Here is a 24,009-nt window from a genome sequence, read left to right on the forward strand (position 1 = left end):
AAGAGAGAAACCCTGTTTGTTTACATAAATCTGAGTAATTTTCTGTAAAAAAGTTAAACATAAAAAAGGATCCATGAAAATGGATTTGCTGTTTGGGTGAAGATTATGTAAACTAACACTACTGTATGTAGTAACGCTATCATTATTTGCGAAAATTTCAATAACGTGTCATTAGGGGCCACTTTTATTTTAAAACTTTTTATCTTAATTGAATAAAAAAGTCTCTCTCTCTCTCTCTCTCTCTCTCTCTCTCTCTCTACTATAGTATCGATATTCTTCATGTGCTTCCACCTGCGATAATTAAACAGCTTTTTTGCAAGGAATGCTATTGCATGTAATTCAGTTGAAACGATAAAATAATAAAGAAGACCTAATAACTAAAGAATGAAAGGAAATACGCATGATTATGCATTGGTATATTATAATTATTTTAACAAATAATTTCTGTGAATAAAATTATACTATTGTGGAGATAAGCAGGCACGGGACAGAATAGTATAGATGTGAAATATGCCATTCCATCGTTGAAAGTTTCTTTAATAAAATGTATAGCTTTATTATTATGCAGGCACGGGCATATAGCATCAAAAGTGGCAACAAACATTATCTAACATGTACTCTTTGAGTTGACCTCCTACATTTATTGGGAACAAACAAACAATAATATTAGAGTTCAGAAAATGAACTTTTAAAACAATAGCTTAATGTACTTTGCACCATGGATTAGGCTTAGAAGATCACCAGGTTGACAAATACATGTATGTATTTGTTGGGCTTGTCAAGATTTTTCGGATTTGTCTCCTCTTTCAAAAACGATGCTATGAGTCTGCTATGCATTTTCAGACCTTTCAATGAAATGCACAAGTTCATCTTGAGTTGGTAAGGGAAGTTAGGAGTGTTGCTTCAAACACATCTAGGGAAGTGCGCAATGCGCCAATAATAGTGTACCATTGATACAAACAAGGAAGTGTGTTCAGTTTTATATAATCGTGAAAGTAACAGACAGTATAATCCAAATTATGGAAGGAATGGATTTACTAATACTTACTCTCTTGGGATGGATTTACCAAACAACTGCTGAGAGCGAAGTGTGTGGTATGTACTTATTTATGATATAGTTAGACGGTATGTTGTATCGTGAATATTGTTGTGTCATGATAATTTGTTGTTTTATCATGTTGATTTGGATATCTTTGTGTTTGTATTTTTCAATGATATAGTCACAGTAAATGCAAATTTGAAAATTAAAATACTCAAGACCAATTTGAGTCAACAAGTGAAATAAAAACAATGAATTTACTTATGTATATAACAATCTAATAAAAGTTAAATCAGATGCTAGGTTCGCTCCTAAATGCTTTTGAGTGGCTCTTCAGATTAAGTGGGTGGGGGAGGGGGTTACTTATAATTACATGTACATAGTAGATTAACCTGGCAGTTTAGCCCACAACCTATAATTCCATTGAATTTTAATATTTCTTTTATATTTTCTAATAGTTATATAAAGTTACTCTTATTTTCAAAATAATGGACCTATTCTTGTGTTGTGAGTTTGAATTCCATTTATAAAAGTAGAACAATATAAAATATGCTATTTTGATGTCACAAATTTAGTATATATGCGAATTACTTGCAGTGTCTTAAAGAATAATTATTTTTAAATTCTACTTTACTGATGGACATGTACACGTAAGTTGTGTAGTATTGAATTCGAGTAAAAATATGACACATGCGTATGTATTTACTAGTATCCAATTTAAAAAGTTAGAACTATACGTTGTGTAAAAGATTAAAATTGCTTAACTAACACAATCGTTTATTTTTGAAATCCATGCATATTGTATGATATAAATAATATGAAGATAAGAAAATCTTTTATATAATTGTTAATAAAAAAAAATTAATTAAATATATATTTTATTTTATTTTAGTCTCAATCGATGCATCAACAAATTTCATAAAAACCGGAGAAGCCTTTTCTATTGATTGTAATATTTTTGGATTAAGCGGAGTCGATCTTTTAACATTAAATGTAGAAATTCTTTTGAGACAAAATCAGTTTATCAAAAGAATAGTAAAAGGTTCAATATCGAATTTCGAAAACAACGATTTACCGGAAAACGATAATTATAGCAGGATGGTATATTTCTATTACAAAGATGATGATTACAACAAAAGAACCATAGTGAGGTTACACGTCTCAAGTAAGTTGTCATGTTTTATATCACAATCCACCAATGTAATGTTTAGATTTTATAAATGTAATCAGTCCCAATAATGTTGTCCATTGTTTAGTTTGATTACAAAGTCAGTAAACAAAATCAAAGAGAATATTTATCAATGACAGTAGCTATTTACAGATGCCAGCAATTTGGACGAAGGATTATATATATGTTATGCGACTCTCTCGGACAAAAATATAACAAAATATAACAGTAAAAGACTTTATACAAGCAGTGAGTACATTTAAAGCATTGTCTTTATTACGATGACTACAGTATTTTATATTTCACAACATAATTCATTTTTTTGTTGTTGAAGTAAATGGTTAAAGTTACAGAGATACATTGATGCCAAATTGACAAATTGTCTGTTGCTTGCCACATGTGTAAAATTTAAACATTGAGAGTTACAGTTTTATGCGAACATTTTTTACATCAAAATAAAAGTGTAAAAACCTTAATTTTTTTACTGATATATATTTTGTATAAAATAATTTCTTTTGTTTCTGATGCAATAGATTCAAGCAGAGCAGGAAACCTTACTGAGTACGTAATTATGCCAAAACCTAACGCTTCCTCGCCGACTTTGACCCCGTTTGATTGCAGTGTATTCGAGAACGATTCGATTGCACACCAAATCAGACTTCGTCCAAATGAATCTGCATTTTACTCCGTTCTACCAACGTTTAGTGTTAACAATAACATTATTGTTATATCCAAACCATGGGTCTCTTACAAAGGTATGGTACTTTAAATGGTTGGTTGATATACAACAGTAAAGGAAAATTCCGTTTATAAAATACAATATTTTAAATTATTTCTATATAAAATACATAATTTACTTTTTTTTTAAAACTCACTCAATTATGACTATTTTTCTTGAATGAAACTACCTTTTCTTAAAGCATGTTTTATGATTTAAGATATTAGGCTATAATTATTCATCACCGAATAGCTGTAGATATAAGGAATGACCTATTCTGACTAGTTAAATTGTCGAAACGATATTAATCAATTGCAAAAATTAGCATTCAATAAGTCGGTAAAAAGTTAATGTATCTAAAATTTAAAGGAATTTACATTGATTTTGCAGTCTTCAGAAACGTTTGTACCTTATTAAGTAATATCGGGGTTTTTTCTCGAAATAAAAACCATCAGTGATAAAATTGATTTGTTTTGTTTTGATTTGTTTTTACCATTATGATTTTTTTTTGCAGGATGTTACAACTATACTGTAAATAAATTTAAAGAAGAGGACTGTACAACAATCGATGTCACTGAATGGACCAAAACAATTGACCGTCTACCTTTAATTGGAGTCACGGTGAAAAATATTTTTAAGCTTTTTTTTATTCAAAATGTTATGAGCTTAAGCTAGCTTCTGATCACACAGTGTCAGGCGTCTGCCATTTTGTCTCTCTGACGGTAATCGTTTGATTTATAGCTCACCTGAGCCGAAGGCTTAAGTAAGCTTTCTAATCAAAATTTGCCGTTGTCTGTCGTTGATGTTGTCATCGTAAACATTTACATTTTCTTTTTGTTTCTTAAAAACCACTGTGCCAATTTCAACCAAACTTGGCACAAAGCAGTATTGTTTAAAGAGAATTCAAGTTTGTTCAAATAAAATAGGAGATTGAGAGTTTGTTGTTATTTAAAAAATTCTTTTCAAAAACCCTGTAGCCAGAAAAGCTGAAACTTATATCGCAGCATCCTCAGGTAGTGTAGATTAAAGAATGTTAGAATCATTATCCCGTCGTAGGGTAAGACCACAATCGGAAGCAGGTCAACTTTAACATAGTAATTATCAAATTATCTTTTAAAAATTATTATCTTCTTTTAAAAAACCAAAGGGACATATTTAGAAAAACTGTAACTTGTATGGAAACATCCTCGGGTATTACAGACTCAAATTTGTTAAAATCATGATCTCCTAGGGAAGGGTATGCAACAATAAATCGTACTTTTTAAAAACAATTTTCTTTTCAAAAACTGTTCAACAAGAAAAGCAGAAACTTGTGTGGAAACATTCTTAGAGTAGATTCATTTTTGTTCAATTCATCATCTCCGGGGATATGATTATGCTTCATTGTTGGGGATTGCATTTTTACATAGGAGAATATCCTAAAAATCTTCCTCCGGGAAAACATTTAGCCAGAAAAACTGAAACTTGTGTTAAAGTTTTGTCAAAAAAATTAGTCATAGGAGAGGAGATACTATTGGAGATTTTAAAATATGAATAAATAAAAATATCTTCTCAAATGCTAGAAAAACAAAAGGGGCTAGCTATTTTACATAAAAATAGGTGGATAAAAGTCGATAGGTTTTTAGAATACTTTTAAAGCCATTTCTACTGTACTTTATTGTCAAAGTGTTTTAAAATTGATTTTGTGATTTTATAAATGCTGATTTGAGGTATGAGCTATTGTTGCTTTGATGAGCGATGTGAACATCTGTGCCTCTTGTTTATAGGTTTTATCTGTGATACTCTAAGTCGATTTTAACTTAGCGTTGATTAATATATTTCTAGGTAGAGGAGTGGAGATTGTTTCAAAAAAGACACTTTCCATCCTTAAAAAAACCTTTATATAATAGTATAAATATATTATCTATACTACTTTATTAAAATAATATACTCGAATTTTGGGGCTTTAATACCGATCGCGAGAAATCGGAAGAGTACAGTACTGTCTTCTGTTTTATATATTTTAAACATCATTGGTATTTGAAGTTTACCAATTTGTTTTAATTTTTTCTCAATCAAGCTTCGCTAATTAAGAATCAACGAAAATTCCGTTAGAAAATCCGGAAATCATTTGGATTTTTTGGATTTTACAATCTTGCGCATGCGCATTACATTCACGATAAATCATAGTAGGCTCTTTAGTTTATGTTTCCACAATATCACATTTGTGTGGATAAACTCAGAAACGATTTTACAAATACGTATAAATTTTCACTGCAAATTTGTCATAATTATATTCTGTTCATCAAAGGAATTACGGGTAGGTGATAACTCTAACTCAGTGCATTTAATATGAAAAATCCCGAAAGTTCCAAATGTCAACATGTGTAAATATTCGAAGCGAGTAAAAACGTTGGTGAAAAAGTGTTGAATTCTTCCAGTCCCTGATTCTTCATTAATATGAATTAAATTTTTGGGTGAAAGGTATTTACAGCCTCAAAATGGTTTGTTATAAATTTGACTGTAATTTTCAATGCATCTTCATTAATTTTCTCCAAAATCGTCTTGGAGTGATTCTGCAATTGTTTGCTACATTACGGGTATATGGGAGTTATTTTAACTGTGGTGAAGGCCTGTGTCGAGACACAGTTGGATTATTATAACTACACATAGTGTAGTGAAATTAATAGCATTATCGTAGGCTTATTAAAGCTTGGTTAATATGTAAATGTCAACAATACGGTGGGTCGATGTATCTATTTCGTAAATGTCCTATACCATATGCAATGTCAACCCGTGCACGCACGGGTCAAAGGCTAGTTGGTGTAATATAAATTCCTTCTTAGTTAAAATATCATCGAGATAATGCATCACTGATCAATGCTAGGGCCATAGGAAGCATGCAGATTTGACCAAAAAATATTTCGGAAGAAAACTGATGAAAAAATCTGCGTGCTAAGAAAATCGATTTGTATAATGTCATATGCAAGCATCCTGATGGAGTGTAGAGTCTTCAAACTATCGTAAATAATCCAAAAATAGGACTACGACGAGTGCAAAGTTTTTCATAAGACTATTTTGTTTGGGGGCTACTTAAACCCTAAACAATAATGGGAAAACAGAAAGAGAAATATTCTTAATTAGTGATGTGTCTGAAAAAATTGTTGATGCCATCGGCCTAGACCCATACATGCAGAAAATGCTTTTGGTGTTTTGAAAATAATAAGTTTTAATTATGACATGTCATGGTCAAACTAAAACTACGATATCTATGAAAAAACATTGGGGAAACATATCTTCTTAAGAGAATTTTGTCATATGAGGGACGTGACCCATGGACTTACCTTTTAATTTTAGAGGCTAAATAAATGTATTCTATTGGATCAAAGTGAAAATGCCACTGGTAAACGAGTGTCATATGAGTATTGCCGAGAAGATAAAAAGGATTCCTATGAATATATAGAGTTGTATTCCATCATAGATGGTATGTACCTTTGTTTCTATTATGTAATATATCTATAAAAAGAAACTATAGATGTAATTTATAATTATCTTTTGATTGTTTGAAGATACCTTTAATTTCGAATTTAAAATATAAATCATTTTCGTAATAAAATTGTAGTTAATATTTGTTTTTTTTAAATGGTTTCTTCAAGGTTCATATAGTCTATCTTTCATTGGAGAAGAAAGTTCAACTTGTAATGCAGCTTACATTGATATAGAAGAGAACAAATTCTGGGGAATACCATGTTCAGAGACAGCTCGCTGTGATGCATTTTGTCTTCGACATGGTTTGTTTTCTTGTTTACTTAAAAATAACCTTGTCACTTCTATTGGAGGAGTTCATAGTATAATATTGTATACAGCTCTAATCTTAGTATGTTGTTTGTTTGTAAGCTATTGCAGATGGTATCTGAAGGGTTTATTCCTTAACTTGGTCTTTTTATAAATAAACTTGACATTATGGAGATTGTGCTGAACGTAAGATGGACTTAAAAACTTAAAGAACTTTTGTTTTTAAATAAAATTTAGTAAAGGTATATGTGGCGTATTTGGAGTAAAATTTTTGACACACGTTTGAGTAAAAATATACATCATGCTTCTTATAATTAGACGTTTCACAAACTCTAAGCCCATATAAAAAAGTGTTCTGTCCTTAGTTATTTGTCTCTAAACTTTGCTACACGTCTGATGAATATCAAAAAATGTTATCCGCCATTTATACCGCCACTGCGCATGAGTGCGGGAAAACCTAGCATTAAAACGCGATGGGAGAACAGTTGTTTACAAATTAGAATCACGTTTTTCATGTCTTATACTAGATAATTTTTATATCAGATGATGCTCGAAGTATTTTTATTCTGAAATTCATTTATTAATAGACCGATATAAGTTGTTAATTATGTGTAATAAAGACGATTTTAGCATCATCGACACGGTAAATACCCTTCTCCTTTAAGAGTGAATACCCCCTTTCCCTGAGGGATGCGTGTACTGAGAGTGTTTATTTTTTTATTCAAAAATTCCTCTAAACGAAAATCCGATTGTGGTTTATAACTTATAAAGTAAAGACAAGGAACACAGGACGCACGAACCTGACTATATAGCAAAACCCTTACTACTTCATGATGGAAACTTAGTTTAATTCTGCTTTAATTCCTATTCTATCAATCTACATGGTCTCTGATAACAATATTCCCTTTCTTTCTATCCTTGTCTGCCTGTCTCTTTTCTTTCATTGCCAAATCTGTCAAACTTAACGATATATCTATCTTTCTCGTCGTCGCCAAAAAATACATGTATTATTTTGATTTCTTGTATCTTTGTTATGCGATTGACTTATAAAGCGTAATTTGTGTGAAAGTCCTATTTTTAAGTAAAGAAACGAAGCAAATAATTAGATCTTATTATTGTTATCCACAAAAAATACGCCACATACACCTTAAAGTTCAATATACAACATTAATTCAACAAGCAATTTATGGGTGTAGTATAAGGCATGTAGAGTCAAGGTGATGTATTGACACATACACGTACTATATAGGTTTAAACAATACCGCAAAGTGAGACCCAAATAAACGAATCCTTAGCTGTTAATAATATTTTCACAAATAAAGGTATTTGTCTAGTTTAATGAATTTATGTCTATTTTCTCAGACTTAATCCCTTAATGGTATTTATAATAAATATCATCGTATGGAACATGGTTTCTTGTAGATGGATCAAACGTCACGGAACATGATAACAAGCAATGGAAAGATGCCATGGATTTTTGCATCAGTCTAAACAAGTCACTGCCAGGCATTGAATCCGATTTACTCAAATCACCACTGAGTCACATAGTTAACAACTCATTAATCTGTCTGGCCGTATACCAAAACTTATCTATCATGTTTCGACCAGTTATCAAACAAATAAAGAACATAGACGGCAACACAACTGTCCAACCAACCAACAACACTCGTGGTCTTCCATTCTTATGCCGAGTCAAAACGGGTAAAGTTTTTTCGGTAAAAAATAATGGGTTTTTCCAATGCAACAATTTTTTGAGACGTCTATAAAAATCATGCATTGAAATTCGGGATGCTTTTGTGTTCACGTATACTAATGCACAGATTATAAAAAAAATATTACATGTATGTGCTAATAAAAAACATAATTGATTATACAATTTTTTTTTTAACCTAATGAATTTCATATTTTTTACATTTGAGAATATACCGGTATGCATTGATAATGATATGTAACGTAAAAAAAATGATTCATTTTATCCCTATATTTCGCTATTTTATGGAAGCCTGTTGAGTCCGGAAAGTTTCTTTTAATTTAGTTTAAACGCAATGATTGCGTTAAATGACAATGTTCTTTAATGCAAGCTTTTCTATAACTAGTAAAAAAAACTAGGAAGCTAGCACAATTGGCTATAATATCAAAAAAAGTGATAATGAATTGTTCTCTGTTTCATGACAATATATTGTGCACAATTATTGCAGGAAATTAATTTTTAACCGGGCATGCGTGTGTACATGTACATTTAGTTCGCATGAATATTTTTTATTGTTGGTGAGGACACAAGCGTGACTCTCTATGCGCATTTTATTTCTCTTACACGTATAATTCAAATCTAATGTAGTGTATTGATCTTGTTATTTTTAGTATAACTTACTCCTAAAGTCTGATTTATTGAATATTTTACATATCTAAAGAAAAGAATCGTGACAAATATTTAAAATGTGCATTTTTTCCTTGTCCAAAATAAAAAAAAAAACCAGGGACGCAATATTGATTTACAAGCAATACACTTTTAACGGGGAATTACACAAGGAGACAAGTATGTACATAAATATTTAAAGGAAGTAATATATTTCAAAATTATGAAATCGAAATATAAAGAAGATGGGGGAATAGGATGGCGCAACTGCCCATTTGGTTTAGTCGTAAAATACAATTTCAAATTTAATATTTTTTTTTCAATTAAATATATTTGATTTGTTATAATACAAGTTAACAAAAGGGTAATTTCTAACTATATTCCGTTTGAAATATTTCAAAAAACGATAAGACATTTTTAAAAATAATCCTTAAATTTTGGTGCTATCGAACCCACAACCTAAAACCCAAGTTCTATAAAGTCAACAAATGTCTTTTGCTCTAACCACTGAGCCATTTCATACACAACAAAGTGCGTTGTTTAAATGCTTTATGAGACGTTGGCAACGAATATACGGACTTGTATTTTTTTTTCTAAAACGTTCAATTGTTTGGCTACAAAATGACATTTTAAAAGTATAGTGGGTCATCTCTCCAGATCTTTGTTGATTAAAATCGGTTTAAATTCAATTAAACCGCATTTAGACTATAACAAAAATATGAAGCTCAGACCCACTCTATGAAAGAAAATGCATTGAAGTTATAAAATTGACACTATTTGGAGATTTTGACACGCATACGCGAGTTTGAATCAACCTATTGCAAGTATTTAAAATATTTAAAGGTTACAAACCGATGTTACGTTAAATAAACATTGTTTTTAATTTTTTTTTAAAGTATCAGATTTAATGATATTTTAATTTTGCAGTATCTAATTATTTTTCATATGGGCATTTTACACGCATCTATCTTCTTTATTTGATTTACGGTACATCAATCACGCGGAAATTATACTGGCAAACACGAGTTATCATAATGTTTTCTCCCTGCAATCTTCGCTACCGTTACATCCCGTATCAACGATATGCACATCGTAATATCTCTTTTTAATCTATACTAAAAACTGAAGTACTTAAATAAATCATCGTATCATCGATCAATACATTGATAGTAGAGAGAAAAAATGACTAAAAAAACTGGATTAATTCAATAAAAAAACCAAATTGATTGAGACATTTTAATCATAATTATTTTTTTTATAGATTCCAAAAAGCCAGTTCCTTGTATCAACACTTCACAAACGGATAATAACGTGTTTACACCAATAATTGCTCAAAATACCGGGGGATCACCTACGAGGCAAAGTAGTGAGTAAAATGTTGTCACTATCTGTTGATTTCATGATTTAATTACTGCCAACTGGATGTTGTTTTTTATGTTTTTTGTGGTTGAGCTTTTCTAATCAGCCGTAATCCGCGGTCCCTTCATTTGAAAAGGGCCATTTTTTTGCCAAATTTAGTACAGAGTATTTCTGATAAACGGGAAGTAATAATTTTACAAACTGAGAATTTTGGAAAAAACAGGAAATTTGGGCAATTTTTTTTTCAAATTCATTTCACTAGATTTCTTCCTTGTTTTATCCTAAATTTTTCTTTAACATCAAAGATTAAAAATAAAAGAATAGGCCTATTTATCAGTGCAATTTTAAGCTCAAAGAGAATACGTAGTTTTGTAAACAACATGTTGCAAAGGGGTTCCATACAGAAGTTCACGGGCTGTGATATCGGTAAAAAGGCAAAATAATTCCTAGAACAGAACTGACAATACACGGTGGATTTCACATTTTGTTAATCAGATCGTTTATTAAAACATTTACCTAAAATACGATTACGTGATTAAACTTATGAATTTTTCTTAAAATATAACTTGCAACATTATATGCAGCTTTACCCGCGTAGTAATACACTAATTACAAAGGAAAGCGTGGGTCGGCATTTTGTAAACACAGCGCAACGACATCAAGATTGAAGCAAAGAAGGCGGGACTAATTCACACTTGACTTCACAGCTCAGGTAAATTTATAGAGAACATTGCAAGTTTTCAAACAATATAGCCGTCGTTATTTGATTAGAAAATCGCTTTCATGAGATAAGTAAAAAAGAAACGGTGTCGATGAAGTGTAAAGTATTTCTAGCGAGCGAGTAAAGCAGTAGGGCCTACTGTGTAGTTTTTTTTATTGCAATATATTACAGTATACATTGTATTGGTAGTAGGACTAATTAGAAATGTGACTCTTTAGAATTGTTGACACAAAGCAGGAACAGCTTTAATGTGTTTAGTGTTGCTATTCATGATATTGATCTGAAACAATTTCAACTGTCAAGGCCTATAAGTAGATTAGATAGTACTTACGTTGTTTATTCCATTGAAATATAGTTTAATATTAATTTAAAAACTGTTAGAAAACTTAGAATTTGATTGTCAAGATTAGTTCACTGGTTTTTCTTAACTTCATGTTGAAGTTCTTTTTTCACTCTGAGGTTAATTTGTATAGAACATGTGTATCACTGGATGGTAACCATATATATATATAGATCTATATACAAAATTTACAATTCCTTTAATTGTTCATACAATTCGTAGTCAGCCAGGTGAGAAAACTTTAGAGCCAGTAATTTGAGATACATTGATATATTATTTGACATAATATTGAAAGGTATATGAACCTTGAGAACGTTGATCCACTGACAAGATTTTCAATGTGACAAATATTTGAGAATTTATGAGACACATTGTTCTGTTTGAAAAATGAGAAGCATGAGAATAACAAAATGAGAAACTTGAGAATTGAGATTACATGACAATAACAAATGAGAATGAGTGAATTTTTGAGATGCAGTGAGTTTTTCATTTTTTTTATCAAGAGGTAGACAATGCATGACCAACTGTATCACTTTCATTATGGAATCATGTCTAACAGATGTAACAACAATTGGGAGGACAGACATGAACATGGTTTTAATTGCGGATGATGTATTGTACAAGAAATTACAAAAAAATGGTCAATCTAATGAGCTGTTGCAGTTTTCTGATTTGCATCAATTTATTATGTATCATGGCAATTGCTTTACCATAAAAGAATATAAAGTAACATATGGAAGCATGTCTACAGAAGGTGGAATAGATGGTTTAGGTTTGCCACTAGAGTCAAGCTTGAATGCAGTTTTTGTTGCTTCTCGGCAAAATGCATGCATTGTTATTTTTCATTCTGCTTCTATTACAATTAAGTTTTTAGAATTGACGATCTTAAAAACAATTATATATTTCTTCTTCTAAATATCAAACGGGAGACAGGGTGCGATGATATGAAGAGAAACTGAAATGTTTTAGTTTTACTTTGATTGACGGGGTTCTAAATCATGGGTAAGGGGTATTTTGATTATGTATTAAAAGCATGTGTAAAGTTAGTGCTTACCATTTCGTTTTAAAGTTACGCATATTCATATTTTTAAAAACATTTTTACGAAACGTGAGATTTTATGATGTAAACTTTAAAAAAAAATGAAATGTCTTCACAACCAGAACAATGTCGGTATCTTTGCTGGTTACTTTGGAAAATGTGAAATGGAGCCTGAACTAACCTTATGTATATAGTGTCACTCACTATTTGCTAATTTTTCCACTTTTAAGTTTGCAACGTGGTTTATAAATATACAATTTTGAAAACAATGCCATATAAATCAAGATATACGATTCAATTACCTAAAAACTTATACTATTTGTTTCATATTTTTGCAATAAAGATTTACTTGTGTGCCATATTATTTCTTCGAACAATGAAACAAGGATAATTTAAAAAAAAACCAACAACAACAACAAAAAAAACCCCTAAAAATTCAAAAACAACCAACACATCTATTGTGATGAGCTGACTTTTTAAAAATAAAAGCTTATTCTTCTAATCAACTAACAAGTAAATAAAGTCGTACATATATATGCGCTTAGGTTGGTTATATATTTTTGATTTTCGGTTTCTCATTTTATGAATGAAAGTTTATTGATTTATTTATCTAGTTATTTATTATATCATTAGTCATCTTAAAAAATGATTAAATGTTTTGAAGAATAATGAATTTACCAGCGTACCTTTTTAAAAAAAAAATTTGTTCGTAAATAAAAAAAAAAGAGCAGAATTAAACGTAATTTTCAACCATTTGGATTTCAAACATCGGGCTGGAAACAACAAAGGCTCCTACCCTGCATTGGGGCTAAAATTTTCGGTGTCATCTACTAGTGGTATATCACTATCCCTGTGAAAATATGGTTAAGTGGTCATTTCTAGAATTTGAAATTCGGGTTCCCACTTATAGAACACTATTCAATCATTATAATGGGGTTTTAAACATCGGGCCCTGAAACATCAAGGGCCCCTACCCTGAGGGCTGAAATTTTCAGAGTCATCTTCATGTGGTAAACCACTGCCACTATAAAAATATGGTGATATGGTCATCTCTAGTTTATGAGATATTGGACCCCAAAAATTATGCACTATAATTTTTACATGTAAAAAGGAGTTTTAAAAATCGGGCTCTAAAACATCGGAAACAAAATTTCTCTACAGCAGAGGTTTAGCCTGGATGAAATTTTCACAAACAGACAGACAGTCTGATAGATTTATAAAAAATTCTTAAAACATTCTCGCTATATACAATTTCAGAACACAGAATTATGCATAAAAGTGTATAACTTGTACAACCAAGTACTTTTTTCAGTAAATTACCTAAATTAAGTTCTATGTGTAATTCCATTACACATATGTTCAATTTTCAGCATGGTCAATAAAAATAGTACATCGGCAAAACGAAACTTTACCTGTACAGATGAATGCATATATACACGTATGCAACCTGGGAGTGTAGAAACATTGATTTTAATCCTTACTGGATTTCCATAAATATTTTTTATAACATCTGAACCAAAAACGTGAGAGAGAAACCCTACTATGGGGGAAAAGCTACTATATAGTGGCTTTTTCCTACGGGGGAAAGGCTACTCTATAGTAGGTTTTCCGGGGGGAAATAACTGCTATACAACACCGCCTTTTATTAAGGAATCTTTCTATGAGTATAATGAGGTGATTGTATGATCGGGATGTAATCACTTCCTTTTAGGCTTCATCATAAATTTGATCACCCCATGATCACTATATGATCATTTCATGATATTTGAAGAAATCCTAATACCTATATTTTTATAATTTTCCACAATTACACAACTAAATATTAAATTTTTGACATTTCTGTGTTATTTACTCTCTGCATAATTATGCAAACCCAAATTGTCGAACATACTGCGACAAAGGACCATACACTTAAAAGAGTCTGTATTTTAAAAAATTTAAAACCACGTTCGCCTATTAAAATCTTTTGGAGAGAAAAAGTGGTAGAAAGAGCATACCTGTGGCAGTACTTTATCTCCTTTTTCAATTCTGGTCATTGATCTTGATCAACAGGTTAAATTCTAGTGTTTACTAATGTAATTATGAGTATCAAAGCAATGAAAGGATAACTCAGTGCTATGTTTGATATTTCTTATTTCTTTGATATGATGCGATGCGGATAAGTTGTTAATGCAGTTCTTTTAAACTGTATCAGTGTTGCTTTAGAAAAAAAAATTGAGTAATATCTGTTCCGAAAAAATTAAGTAATAGGCCTAAAATATTACAAATGTGAACAACACAGTAAATTTTGGTGCCTTACACAGAGATATTAAAAGTCACAGTGTTCGGTAATATATATTAGAATAAAAAAAAAAAACAATACTAATTGCAAAAAAATAAACGCTTTCATTTCTTCCTCAGACGTTTTACAATACATGTAAAAACTTCCATTTATTTTTGCGTAAAACAAAATGCTTAAGATTGTAATGGTCTCCTAAATGATTTCTCTAGATAAATATACTAACATTCAACTTTGATGTCATCAAGTAGATCAAATGAGACAAAACACCCTCTTGAACAGAACCATGACGGAAAAAGAATAATAAGGACCCTAGGCACATAAAATGTTACATTCTACAGGAATCAAGTCCAAAACATTCCAAACTAAAACAGCGAGTTTGACAATTAGCACCATTTTAGGGTTTGTATTAAAGGTTTCATTTTATCTCAGCTTATTAAACAAACTTCTGTATCGAAATTTTGAGAAAAATATCACATATATTAAGATAGAAAAGAAATTTATCAGTTCACAGGTGAGTCATTCGTGAAGAAAGAAATAATCATCATATTTCTAAATACGTGTCTTTTTATAAACACAAATGAATCAATATATTTAACAATGGAATACATGTAATTCAATCACGTTTTCTGATGTGATTTTTAACACGTTTTCCATGAACAGTACCAGGACGGAATGGATCATCAGAGTACATGACATGATCAAAATTAAATAATTTAATTAAAAAAATATTTCCTCTCTAAACTTCAAAAATTTAATCATCATGGAGTTGCTCCCTTTTTGGTACATGTTTCACAATTTGCGAACATGCCTTTTTTTAGTTTGTCAAAATTGTTGACCCCCCCCCCCCCCTCCTTCAACACATTTAATAACTGCATGTACAGGTATTCAGAGAGACTATGATCGTCAATTATCCTGAAGAGGATGAACAGATTCATTGCCCATATGGATAAATCAAACATCGTTGGTAGAGACGAATTTTTATTTAAAAGAAATTGGACGACGATTGAATCTGCAGTGACCCTAATATAAGCGTAATAATTGTACCATGTTATTGATAATATGCTGGTTTTTGGGAGTTGATTTTAATCAACTCTCCTATGCAGTTACTCTGACAAACCAAAAGTGAAACAGTGTTTGGACCAAAGCACAAATCATCGCCGCTGACAAGAATTAGTTCTTGAGATTAATAGATAAATCCGAAATAATGTATGCTAAAGCATTGTTTTTCAAGAAAACATATTTATAAATACCTTGAAAATAGTCAGATTTTAAATGATACGAACAATTTAGATATTTTTTGTAGTTGTATGTATTCTTACACCAGAGTTCAATATAGTCTCATTCAACTCAACGCTCGGCTGTCTCCGTAAATCTAAATCTCCAACAAGCAGAGAGTCTCTCTTGCTTGTCGGAGATTAACGGCGAGAGCCGAGCGTTTGGTTGAACGAGACAAGAGTTCAATATTGCTTGGATCCATAAATTTTCCAGAAATATTTCTATTACTGATACATAGTTTGATTAAATTTATTCTATCTTTAAATATTACTTAACATGATTCGTATGGGGTTTTATCAACATTCTTATGTTGAAAAAGTCCGAAAATTCATATTATAAAAATGTGCGTAATTCAAATACAGATTAGAAACTACCTGTACTTGTCATGCAAAATAACATATATCATTGATTTTAAAATAAATAACCATCGATAAAATCAAATCCCGTAAGTTTTTCGGTACTTTGATTTTAATGTGTGACGTCCGATAGTTAAAGATAGTCACTTGCAAACGTAGACGACTATGGAGGGTAATCGTGTTCAAAAATCCAGACTTGTAAACTTGTAAATCCGAATTGCTGTGTGAGCCTGAGTATGAATTATTGTAATTTTGATCGTATAACCTAAACAACTCAGGGATAAACACTTTAGAGTTAACCCCACAGGCCTTCAATCTAATTTTTCCTACAGATGCTAAAGTGCAGCTGTAAAATGCTGTTTGAAATTTATATGTAACTTGCTACTATAATACACACTTTCCATCTGTAATCCCTGCATTTGTATTTCCGTTTTCTGAAAAATCACGGCTGACATGTTACAAATTGACAAATGTAAAGTCTACAAGTTTGTCGAATTTTGACATGACCATATATGGAAAGAGTGACGTCACTGATAGAAAAAGGCTAGCTGCAGGTAAAGGCATGCCGTAATCGCCGGAATAGGGACGGAGTAAATAAAAAAAATATAAGGTAGGCTTATAATCATATTATCTCTGGATAACAACGTTTCTTAGAAAGTATTGATTATTACTTTTCGGAAAATTAAATTATGTGATTGGTGTACATTTTATCAAGAGAATGTTTAAAAGATGCGAGCAAGGAATTCGATCGGCTTCAGATAATTTCTTAGAACTGAACAAATTACTTTAAATGACTTTGTTTGAATACACGTGTGTAAAGTTTATTAGAGTACATGCAACAAGTTGTTAAAGTATAGGCATCAGCTGAATTAAGAAAATATCTCCAAAAGCATCCTTATCGCTACCATAAAGTTGGGACAAGAAACAACCCCTTCCCCTATGCGAAAAATTATACGGGGTCGGCCAACTGAGTTGCAAAGTTATCGATTAGAAAAACAAACTACTTAAAGACATTGGTTTTGAAATTGTGATTAATATGAGGCATAAGAAGCGATACCCTCTTTAAAAAAATAAATAACAAGTGAAAAGCTGTCAATGTGACAGCAAACCGGGTTTTCTTTATGTGAACTGTATCCATAATCCATGTCAACCCGTATCCAGTGAAATGGAATATCCTATATGCAATATTTTGCCAAAAAATGATTAAGTTCAAAAGCTGGTATTTTTTTTCAAAAAATTATCAGAAATCAAAATCCTAGCAATATGCACACCTCTGATATATGTACTAATTATCTGCAAAAGAACAACTTCCTATCTTCAAAACTGTAGGAGTTATATGTACAATGAGGGTACCCTTTTGGCAGCCGCCCGCCCGCCCGCCATTTTCACCATTTTAATAACTGGATTTTTCCGCTGGAAAACCCAGTTAAAAATTCCAAAGATTAGGTTAACTGTCGTGAAATTAAAATGTGTACAAATTATTTTAGAAATGTTTCATTGCATTGTCGGCAATATGTAGGGAAAAAAGCCTATCATGCAGGTAAAAATTGGCATTTTTTTTTATTTCAAGCAATTATTACGGGATATGAGTATGACGTCCTCAATGTAGTTTCAATACAGACTCACTTTGTGAAGTTGGTTGATAAAAATTTTCCGGAGAGCTATAATTATATTACAGCTTTACAGCCACTTGTGAAGAAGCTGCAGGTCTGTACGTGTAGCCTCCCATAGTAAAAACTTCAATTTACGGCGCATAAAAATATGCGTTGGTTTTTAGCTCACCTGAGCTGAAAGCTCAAGTGAGCTATTCTGATCACATTTTGTCTGTCGTCCGTCTGTCTGGTCGTATGTCTGTAAACTTTTCACATTTTCAACATCTTCTCAAGAACCACTAAGGCAATTTCAACCAAATTTGACACAAAGCATCTTTAGCCTAAGGGAATTCAAAGTTGTGAAAATTATTAGGAATTTATGAAAATGTTTGAGAAATTTTCAAAAATCTTCTCACGAACCATAAGACCAGGAAAGCTGAAACTTGTGTGAAAGCATCCTCAGGTAGTGTAGACTCAAAGTTGTGAAAATCATGACCCCCAGGGGTAAGGTGGGGCCACAATAGAGGGGGGGGGGGTCAAAGTTTAACAAAGGAATCTATAGAGTAAATCTTTAAAATTCTTCTTCTCAGAAATTAATCAGCCAGGAAAGCTGAAACTTGCGTGAAAGCATCCTCAGGTAGTTTTAATTCAAAGTTGTAAAAATCATGACCCCCGGGGGTAGGGTGGGGCCACAATGGGGGTCAAAGTTTAACATATTAATATATAGAGTAAATCTTTAAAAATCTTCTACTCAGAAACTAATCAGCCAGGAAAATTGAAACTTGTGTGAAAGCATCCTCAGCTAGTGTAGAATCAAATTTGTGAAAATCATGACCCCCGGGGGTAGGGTGGGGCCACAATGGGGGTCGAAGTTTAACATAGGAATATATAGAGTAAATCTTTAAAATTCTTCTTCTCAGTAACTAATCAGCCAGGAAAGCTGACACTTGTGTGAAAGCATCCTCAGGTAGTGTAGATTCAAAGTTGTTAAAATCATGACCCCCGGCGGTAGGGTGGGGCCACAATGGGGGTGTAAAGGTTTAACATAGGAATAAATAGAATAAATCTTTAAAAATCTTCTTCTCAGAAACTAATCAGCCAGGAAAGCTGAAACGTGTGTGGAAGCATACGCAGGTAGCGTAGATTCAAAGTTGTGAAAATCATGACCCCCGGGGGTAGAGTGGGGCCACAATGGGGGGTCAAATTTTAACAAAGGAATATATAGAGTAAATCTTTAAAAATCTTCTTCTCAGAAACTAATCAGCCAGATGATTCTTTATAATTGTTAAGACTTTGGCCCCAGGACAATTCTTTGGCCTCACAAGAAGGTTCAGAGTTTGATGTAGATTTATATCCCATATATAAACTATTGTTAAGGATCTTTTTGAGAACCGCAACATTCAACATGTGATATGACTATAAAATCATCCTGTTAGAATAGGGTCTAATGATTATAAACATAAGAATATCCCGGGGGGAAAATGGATTTTATTTATACAGGATCTTAATGTATTATTGTACATTCTCCAGATAGTTTGTATTAAGCTGATTTTATCATACCTATTGTTCCTCAGGTGAGCGATGTGGCCCATGGGCCTCTTGTTTTTTATCATTATTGAAGATTGTGTTATCATTTATCTTTCACTTGCACGAAAACAAAAAAGTATAAATACATGTAAAGTAACATAAATTTTTCCGCGAAAATCTTTGCAGGTCGTTTATTCTAACTAATTCAGAAAAATAACAAGAGAAATAAAAGCTGTCAATGTGACAGCAAACCGGTTTTGTTTTGTGTGAACAGTATCCATAATCCATTTGTCAATCCTGAATTGATGAATACTACCTATCCAAAGAAATGGGGTACGCTATATACAATGTTTTTGCCAAAAATGAATTAGTTTAACAGCTGATATTTTTTCATAAATTATTAAAAATCAAAATCCCAGCAATTTCCATACCTCTGATATATGTGTTACATTCAAAGTTTAGACTTTATCAAGTTAAACTTATCTATAACAGTAAGACTGTTATAGATAAGTTTAACTTGATAAAGTCTAAACTTTTAAGACTGTTATAGATAAGTTTAACTTGATAAAGTCTAAACTTTTAATGTAACATACTGTGGTTTCATTAATATTTAAAGGTGTCAATTTTCGTGGATAAAGATAAAATCACAGTTTCAAGGATACGTAAATTCGAGGCCAATGACCCTATCATTACAAAAAGTTAATGGAAATTGCACTTTAATGAACATTTAATTTCATGGATCAACTTAATAACGAAATCCACGAAAATTGGTATTCAACGAATATTAATGAAACCACGGTATGTATAATTGATCTGCAAAACTTCCTATCTTGAAAATTGTACGAGGAGTTATCGGTACAATATGGGTACCTTTTTGGCAGCCACTCACCCGCCCGCCATTTTTACTATTTCAATACATGTAATCGGAAACCCGGTTTTAATTCTCTCTCAAAATTCTTCATATATGGCAAGAATTCAGAAGCAATGGAGTTACACGGGACCTCACGGCGGTCTTCAAACCCCATGCCGCTCAAAATATATTTACCCCCTTAGAAATTTTCTTGATCCGTCTCATTTCTAGAAAAGAGTACGCATTAACTTATATTCCAGTTTAAATTACATGTCAATTTTTTTTTAGAGAAATAAGATATTAGGCATTTCCTTTTATAATACTATGAGAATTATATTACGGAAATTAGCGCATTCGTCACATCGGCAACTTCTTCCTGTTTGGTCCAGTTTCAATCGTGCCTCAATTTTTTTTCTAAAAAGAATACCGGTATTTTCGATAGAAAATGTGTCGTTCATTAAAAGCTTTAATATTGCAATGGTTTAGCTGAATGTTATGTTTATTTTTCGTCTATTCCGGCGATTACGGCATGCCTTTTCCCGCAGCAAGGCAGTGGCCATATAAGGTCATGTCAAAATTCGATAAACTTGTAGACTTTACATTTGTCAATTTGTATCATGTCAGATATGCTATTGCCGAGTCTGAAGTTACAAATGCAGAAACTACGGATTGAAAGCGTGCAAAGTTAAAGGTTTAATTAGCTAATGTAAACAATAAAGTGGCAAAATTTGCATCATGCGAAGGAACTGAGTCAAATCTTACACGTGTTTATGCCCGAGTTTTATAGGTTACACGATCAGAATTACACATATTTATACTCAGGCTCGTACACCAACACGATTGCCTATTCGGATTAACAAGTTTACATGTCTGGACTTTTGAACACGATTACCCTCCATAGACGACACTTAATAGGTGATTCGTCATGTGATAGCGAAGGAGACTTTGAACTTTTTTTGTTGTGTCCCTGTCACGAAACATGTGCCAAACATCATAATGTTCATCATTTGAGAATTCAAAAGTGTCAAAATTATCATATTATCTCGATACACAACGGGATGTTACAGGTCAAGTAGCTATCAAGAGAAAAACCCTGCTTGTTTACATAGATCTGAATAGTTTCCTGTAAAAACGTTTAAACATAAAAAAGGATCCATGAAAATGGATACGCTGCTCGGATGAAGATTATATAAATTAACACTACTGTATCTTATAACGCTATGATCATTTGCGAAGATTTCAATCACGTGCCATTAGGGGCCATTTTTATTTGAAAACATTTTATTTTAATTGAATAGAAAAAGCCCCCTCTCTCTCTCTCTCTCTCTCTCTCTCTCTCTCTCTCTCTCTCTCTCTCTCTCTCTCTCTCTACTAAAGTATCAATATTCTTTATGTGCTTCCACGTGCGATTATTAAAAAGATTTTTTTTTCAAGGAATGCTATTGCATGTAATTCAGTTGAAACGATAAAATAATGAAAAATAAAAAAGACCTAATAACTAAAGAATGAAAGGAAATATGCATGATGGTGCATTGGTATATTATAATTATTTTAACAAATAATTTCTGTGAATAAAATTATACTATTGTGGAGATAAGCAGACACGGGACAGAATAGTATAGATGTGAAATATGCCATTCCATCGTTGAAAGTTTCTTTAATAAATTGTGTAGCTTTATTATTATGCAGGCACGGGCACATATCATCAAAAGTGGCAACAAACATTTTCTATAATGTACTCTTTGAGTTGACCTCCTACTTTTTTGGGAAAAAATAAACATTTATATAAGAGTTCAGAAAATGAACTGTTAAAACAATAGCTTAAGGGACTTTGCACCATGGATTAGGCTTAGAAGATCACCAGGTTGACGAATACATGTATGTATTTGTTGGGCTTGTCAAGATTTTTCGGATCTGTCTCCTCTTTCAAAAACGATGCCACGAGTATGCTATGCATTTTCAGACCTTCAAATGAAACGCACAAGTTCATCTTGAGTTGCTAACGGAAGTTATGAGTGTTGCTTCAAATACATCTAGGGAAGAGCGCAATGCGCCAATAATAGTGTAACATTCATACCAACTAGGAAGTGTGTTCAGTTTTATATTATCGTGAAAGTAACAGACAGCATAATCCAGTCTATGTAAGGAATGGATTTACTAATACTAACTTTCTGGGGATGGATTTACCAAACAACTGCTGAGAGCGAATTGTGTGGTATGTACTTATTTATGATATAGTTAGACGGTATGTTGTATCATGAATATCGTTGTGTCATAATAATTTGATGTTTTATCATGATGTTTTGAATATTGTTGTGCTTGTATTTTTTCAATGATCTAGTCACAGTAAATGCAATTTGAAAATTAAAATATTCAAGACCAATTTGAGTGAACAAGTGACATAAAAACAACGAATTTACTCATGTATATAACAATCTGCTAAAAGTTAAATCAAATGCTAGGTTCACTCCCAAATGCGTTTGAGTGGCTCTTCAGATTAAGTGGGTGGGGTTTACTTATACATGTAATTACATGTACATAGTAGATTTACCAGACAGTTTGGCCCAAAACCTGTAATTCCATTGAATTTTAATATTTCTTTTATATTTACTAATAGTTATATAAAGGTTACTTTTATTTTCAAAAGAATGGACCTATTCTTGTGTTGTGAGTTTGAATTCCACTTTTAAAAGTACAATATAATAAAATATGCTACTGTAGTTTCATGAATATTCAACGGCATCAATTTTCGTGGATAAAGTGAAAATCACAGTTTCAAGGATACGTAAATTCGTGGCCAGTGATCCTATGAATGCAAAATGTTCATAGAAATTGCACTTTAATTAACATTTAATTTCGTGGATCAACTTAATGACGAACTCCACGAAAATTGGTATGTCACAAGTCGCAAATAAAAAATTTAGTATATATGCGAATTACTTACAGTCTCTTAAGGAATAATTTTTTTAAATTACTTTATTGATGGACATGTACACGTAAGTTGTGTATTATTGAACAATTCGAGTAAAAGATATGGCACATGCATATATATTTATCCAAGTTAAAAAGTTAGAATTATACATGGCACATGTTGTGTAAAAGATTAAAATTGCTTAACTAACACAATTGTTGATTTTTTAATCCATGCAAATTGCATTATAGAATAAAATGAAGGTTAGAAAATCTTTTATTTCATTGTTGTTTTAAAAAATTTGATATTATTAATATATTTTGTTTTATTTTAGTGTCAATCGATGTGTCAACAAGTTTCATAAAAACAGGAGAAACCTTTAATATTGATTGTAATATTTTTGGATTAAGCGAAGTCGATCATTTATCATTAAATGTAGAAATTCTTTTGAGACAAAATCAGTATATCAAAAGAATAATAAAAGGTTCAATACAGAATTTCATTAACTACTACTTACCGGAATACGATAATTATAGCTGGATGGTAGATTTCTATTACAAAGATGATGATTACCACAACAGAACCCTAGTGAGGTTACACGTCTCCAGTAAGTTGTCATGTTTTATATCACAATCCACCAATGTAATGTTTAGATAATATAAATATAATCAGTCCCAATAATGCTGTCCATTGTTTAGTTTGA

At 31.7% G+C, this 24,009-nt stretch overlaps 1 protein-coding gene across 2 annotated transcripts in view; it reads left to right on the forward strand.

Annotated features, from left to right (window-relative positions):
- The first annotated feature begins 909 nt into the window (after nt 1–909).
- LOC128157459 (uncharacterized) overlaps nt 910–24,009 on the forward strand; it is a 33,736-nt gene continuing 10,636 nt past the window's right edge. Inside the window, exons 1-8 of one of the 2 annotated variants that reach the window (XM_052820019.1) lie at nt 910–1,095; nt 1,932–2,204; nt 2,361–2,456; nt 2,741–2,962; nt 3,440–3,546; nt 6,262–6,388; nt 6,561–6,695; nt 8,122–8,400. In XM_052820019.1, coding sequence (XP_052675979.1) covers nt 1,020–1,095; nt 1,932–2,204; nt 2,361–2,456; nt 2,741–2,962; nt 3,440–3,546; nt 6,262–6,388; nt 6,561–6,695; nt 8,122–8,400 — 1,315 coding nt within the window. In that variant the 5' untranslated portion in view covers nt 910–1,019. The remainder of the gene's footprint in view (nt 1,096–1,931; nt 2,205–2,360; nt 2,457–2,740; nt 2,963–3,439; nt 3,547–6,261; nt 6,389–6,560; nt 6,696–8,121; nt 8,401–24,009) is intronic. The other variant, XM_052820028.1, reaches the window with a different exon arrangement.

The sequence above is a fragment of the Crassostrea angulata genome, chromosome 1, assembly GCF_025612915.1.
Source record: "Crassostrea angulata isolate pt1a10 chromosome 1, ASM2561291v2, whole genome shotgun sequence".
Classification (NCBI taxonomy): Eukaryota; Metazoa; Mollusca; class Bivalvia; order Ostreida; family Ostreidae; genus Magallana; species Magallana angulata.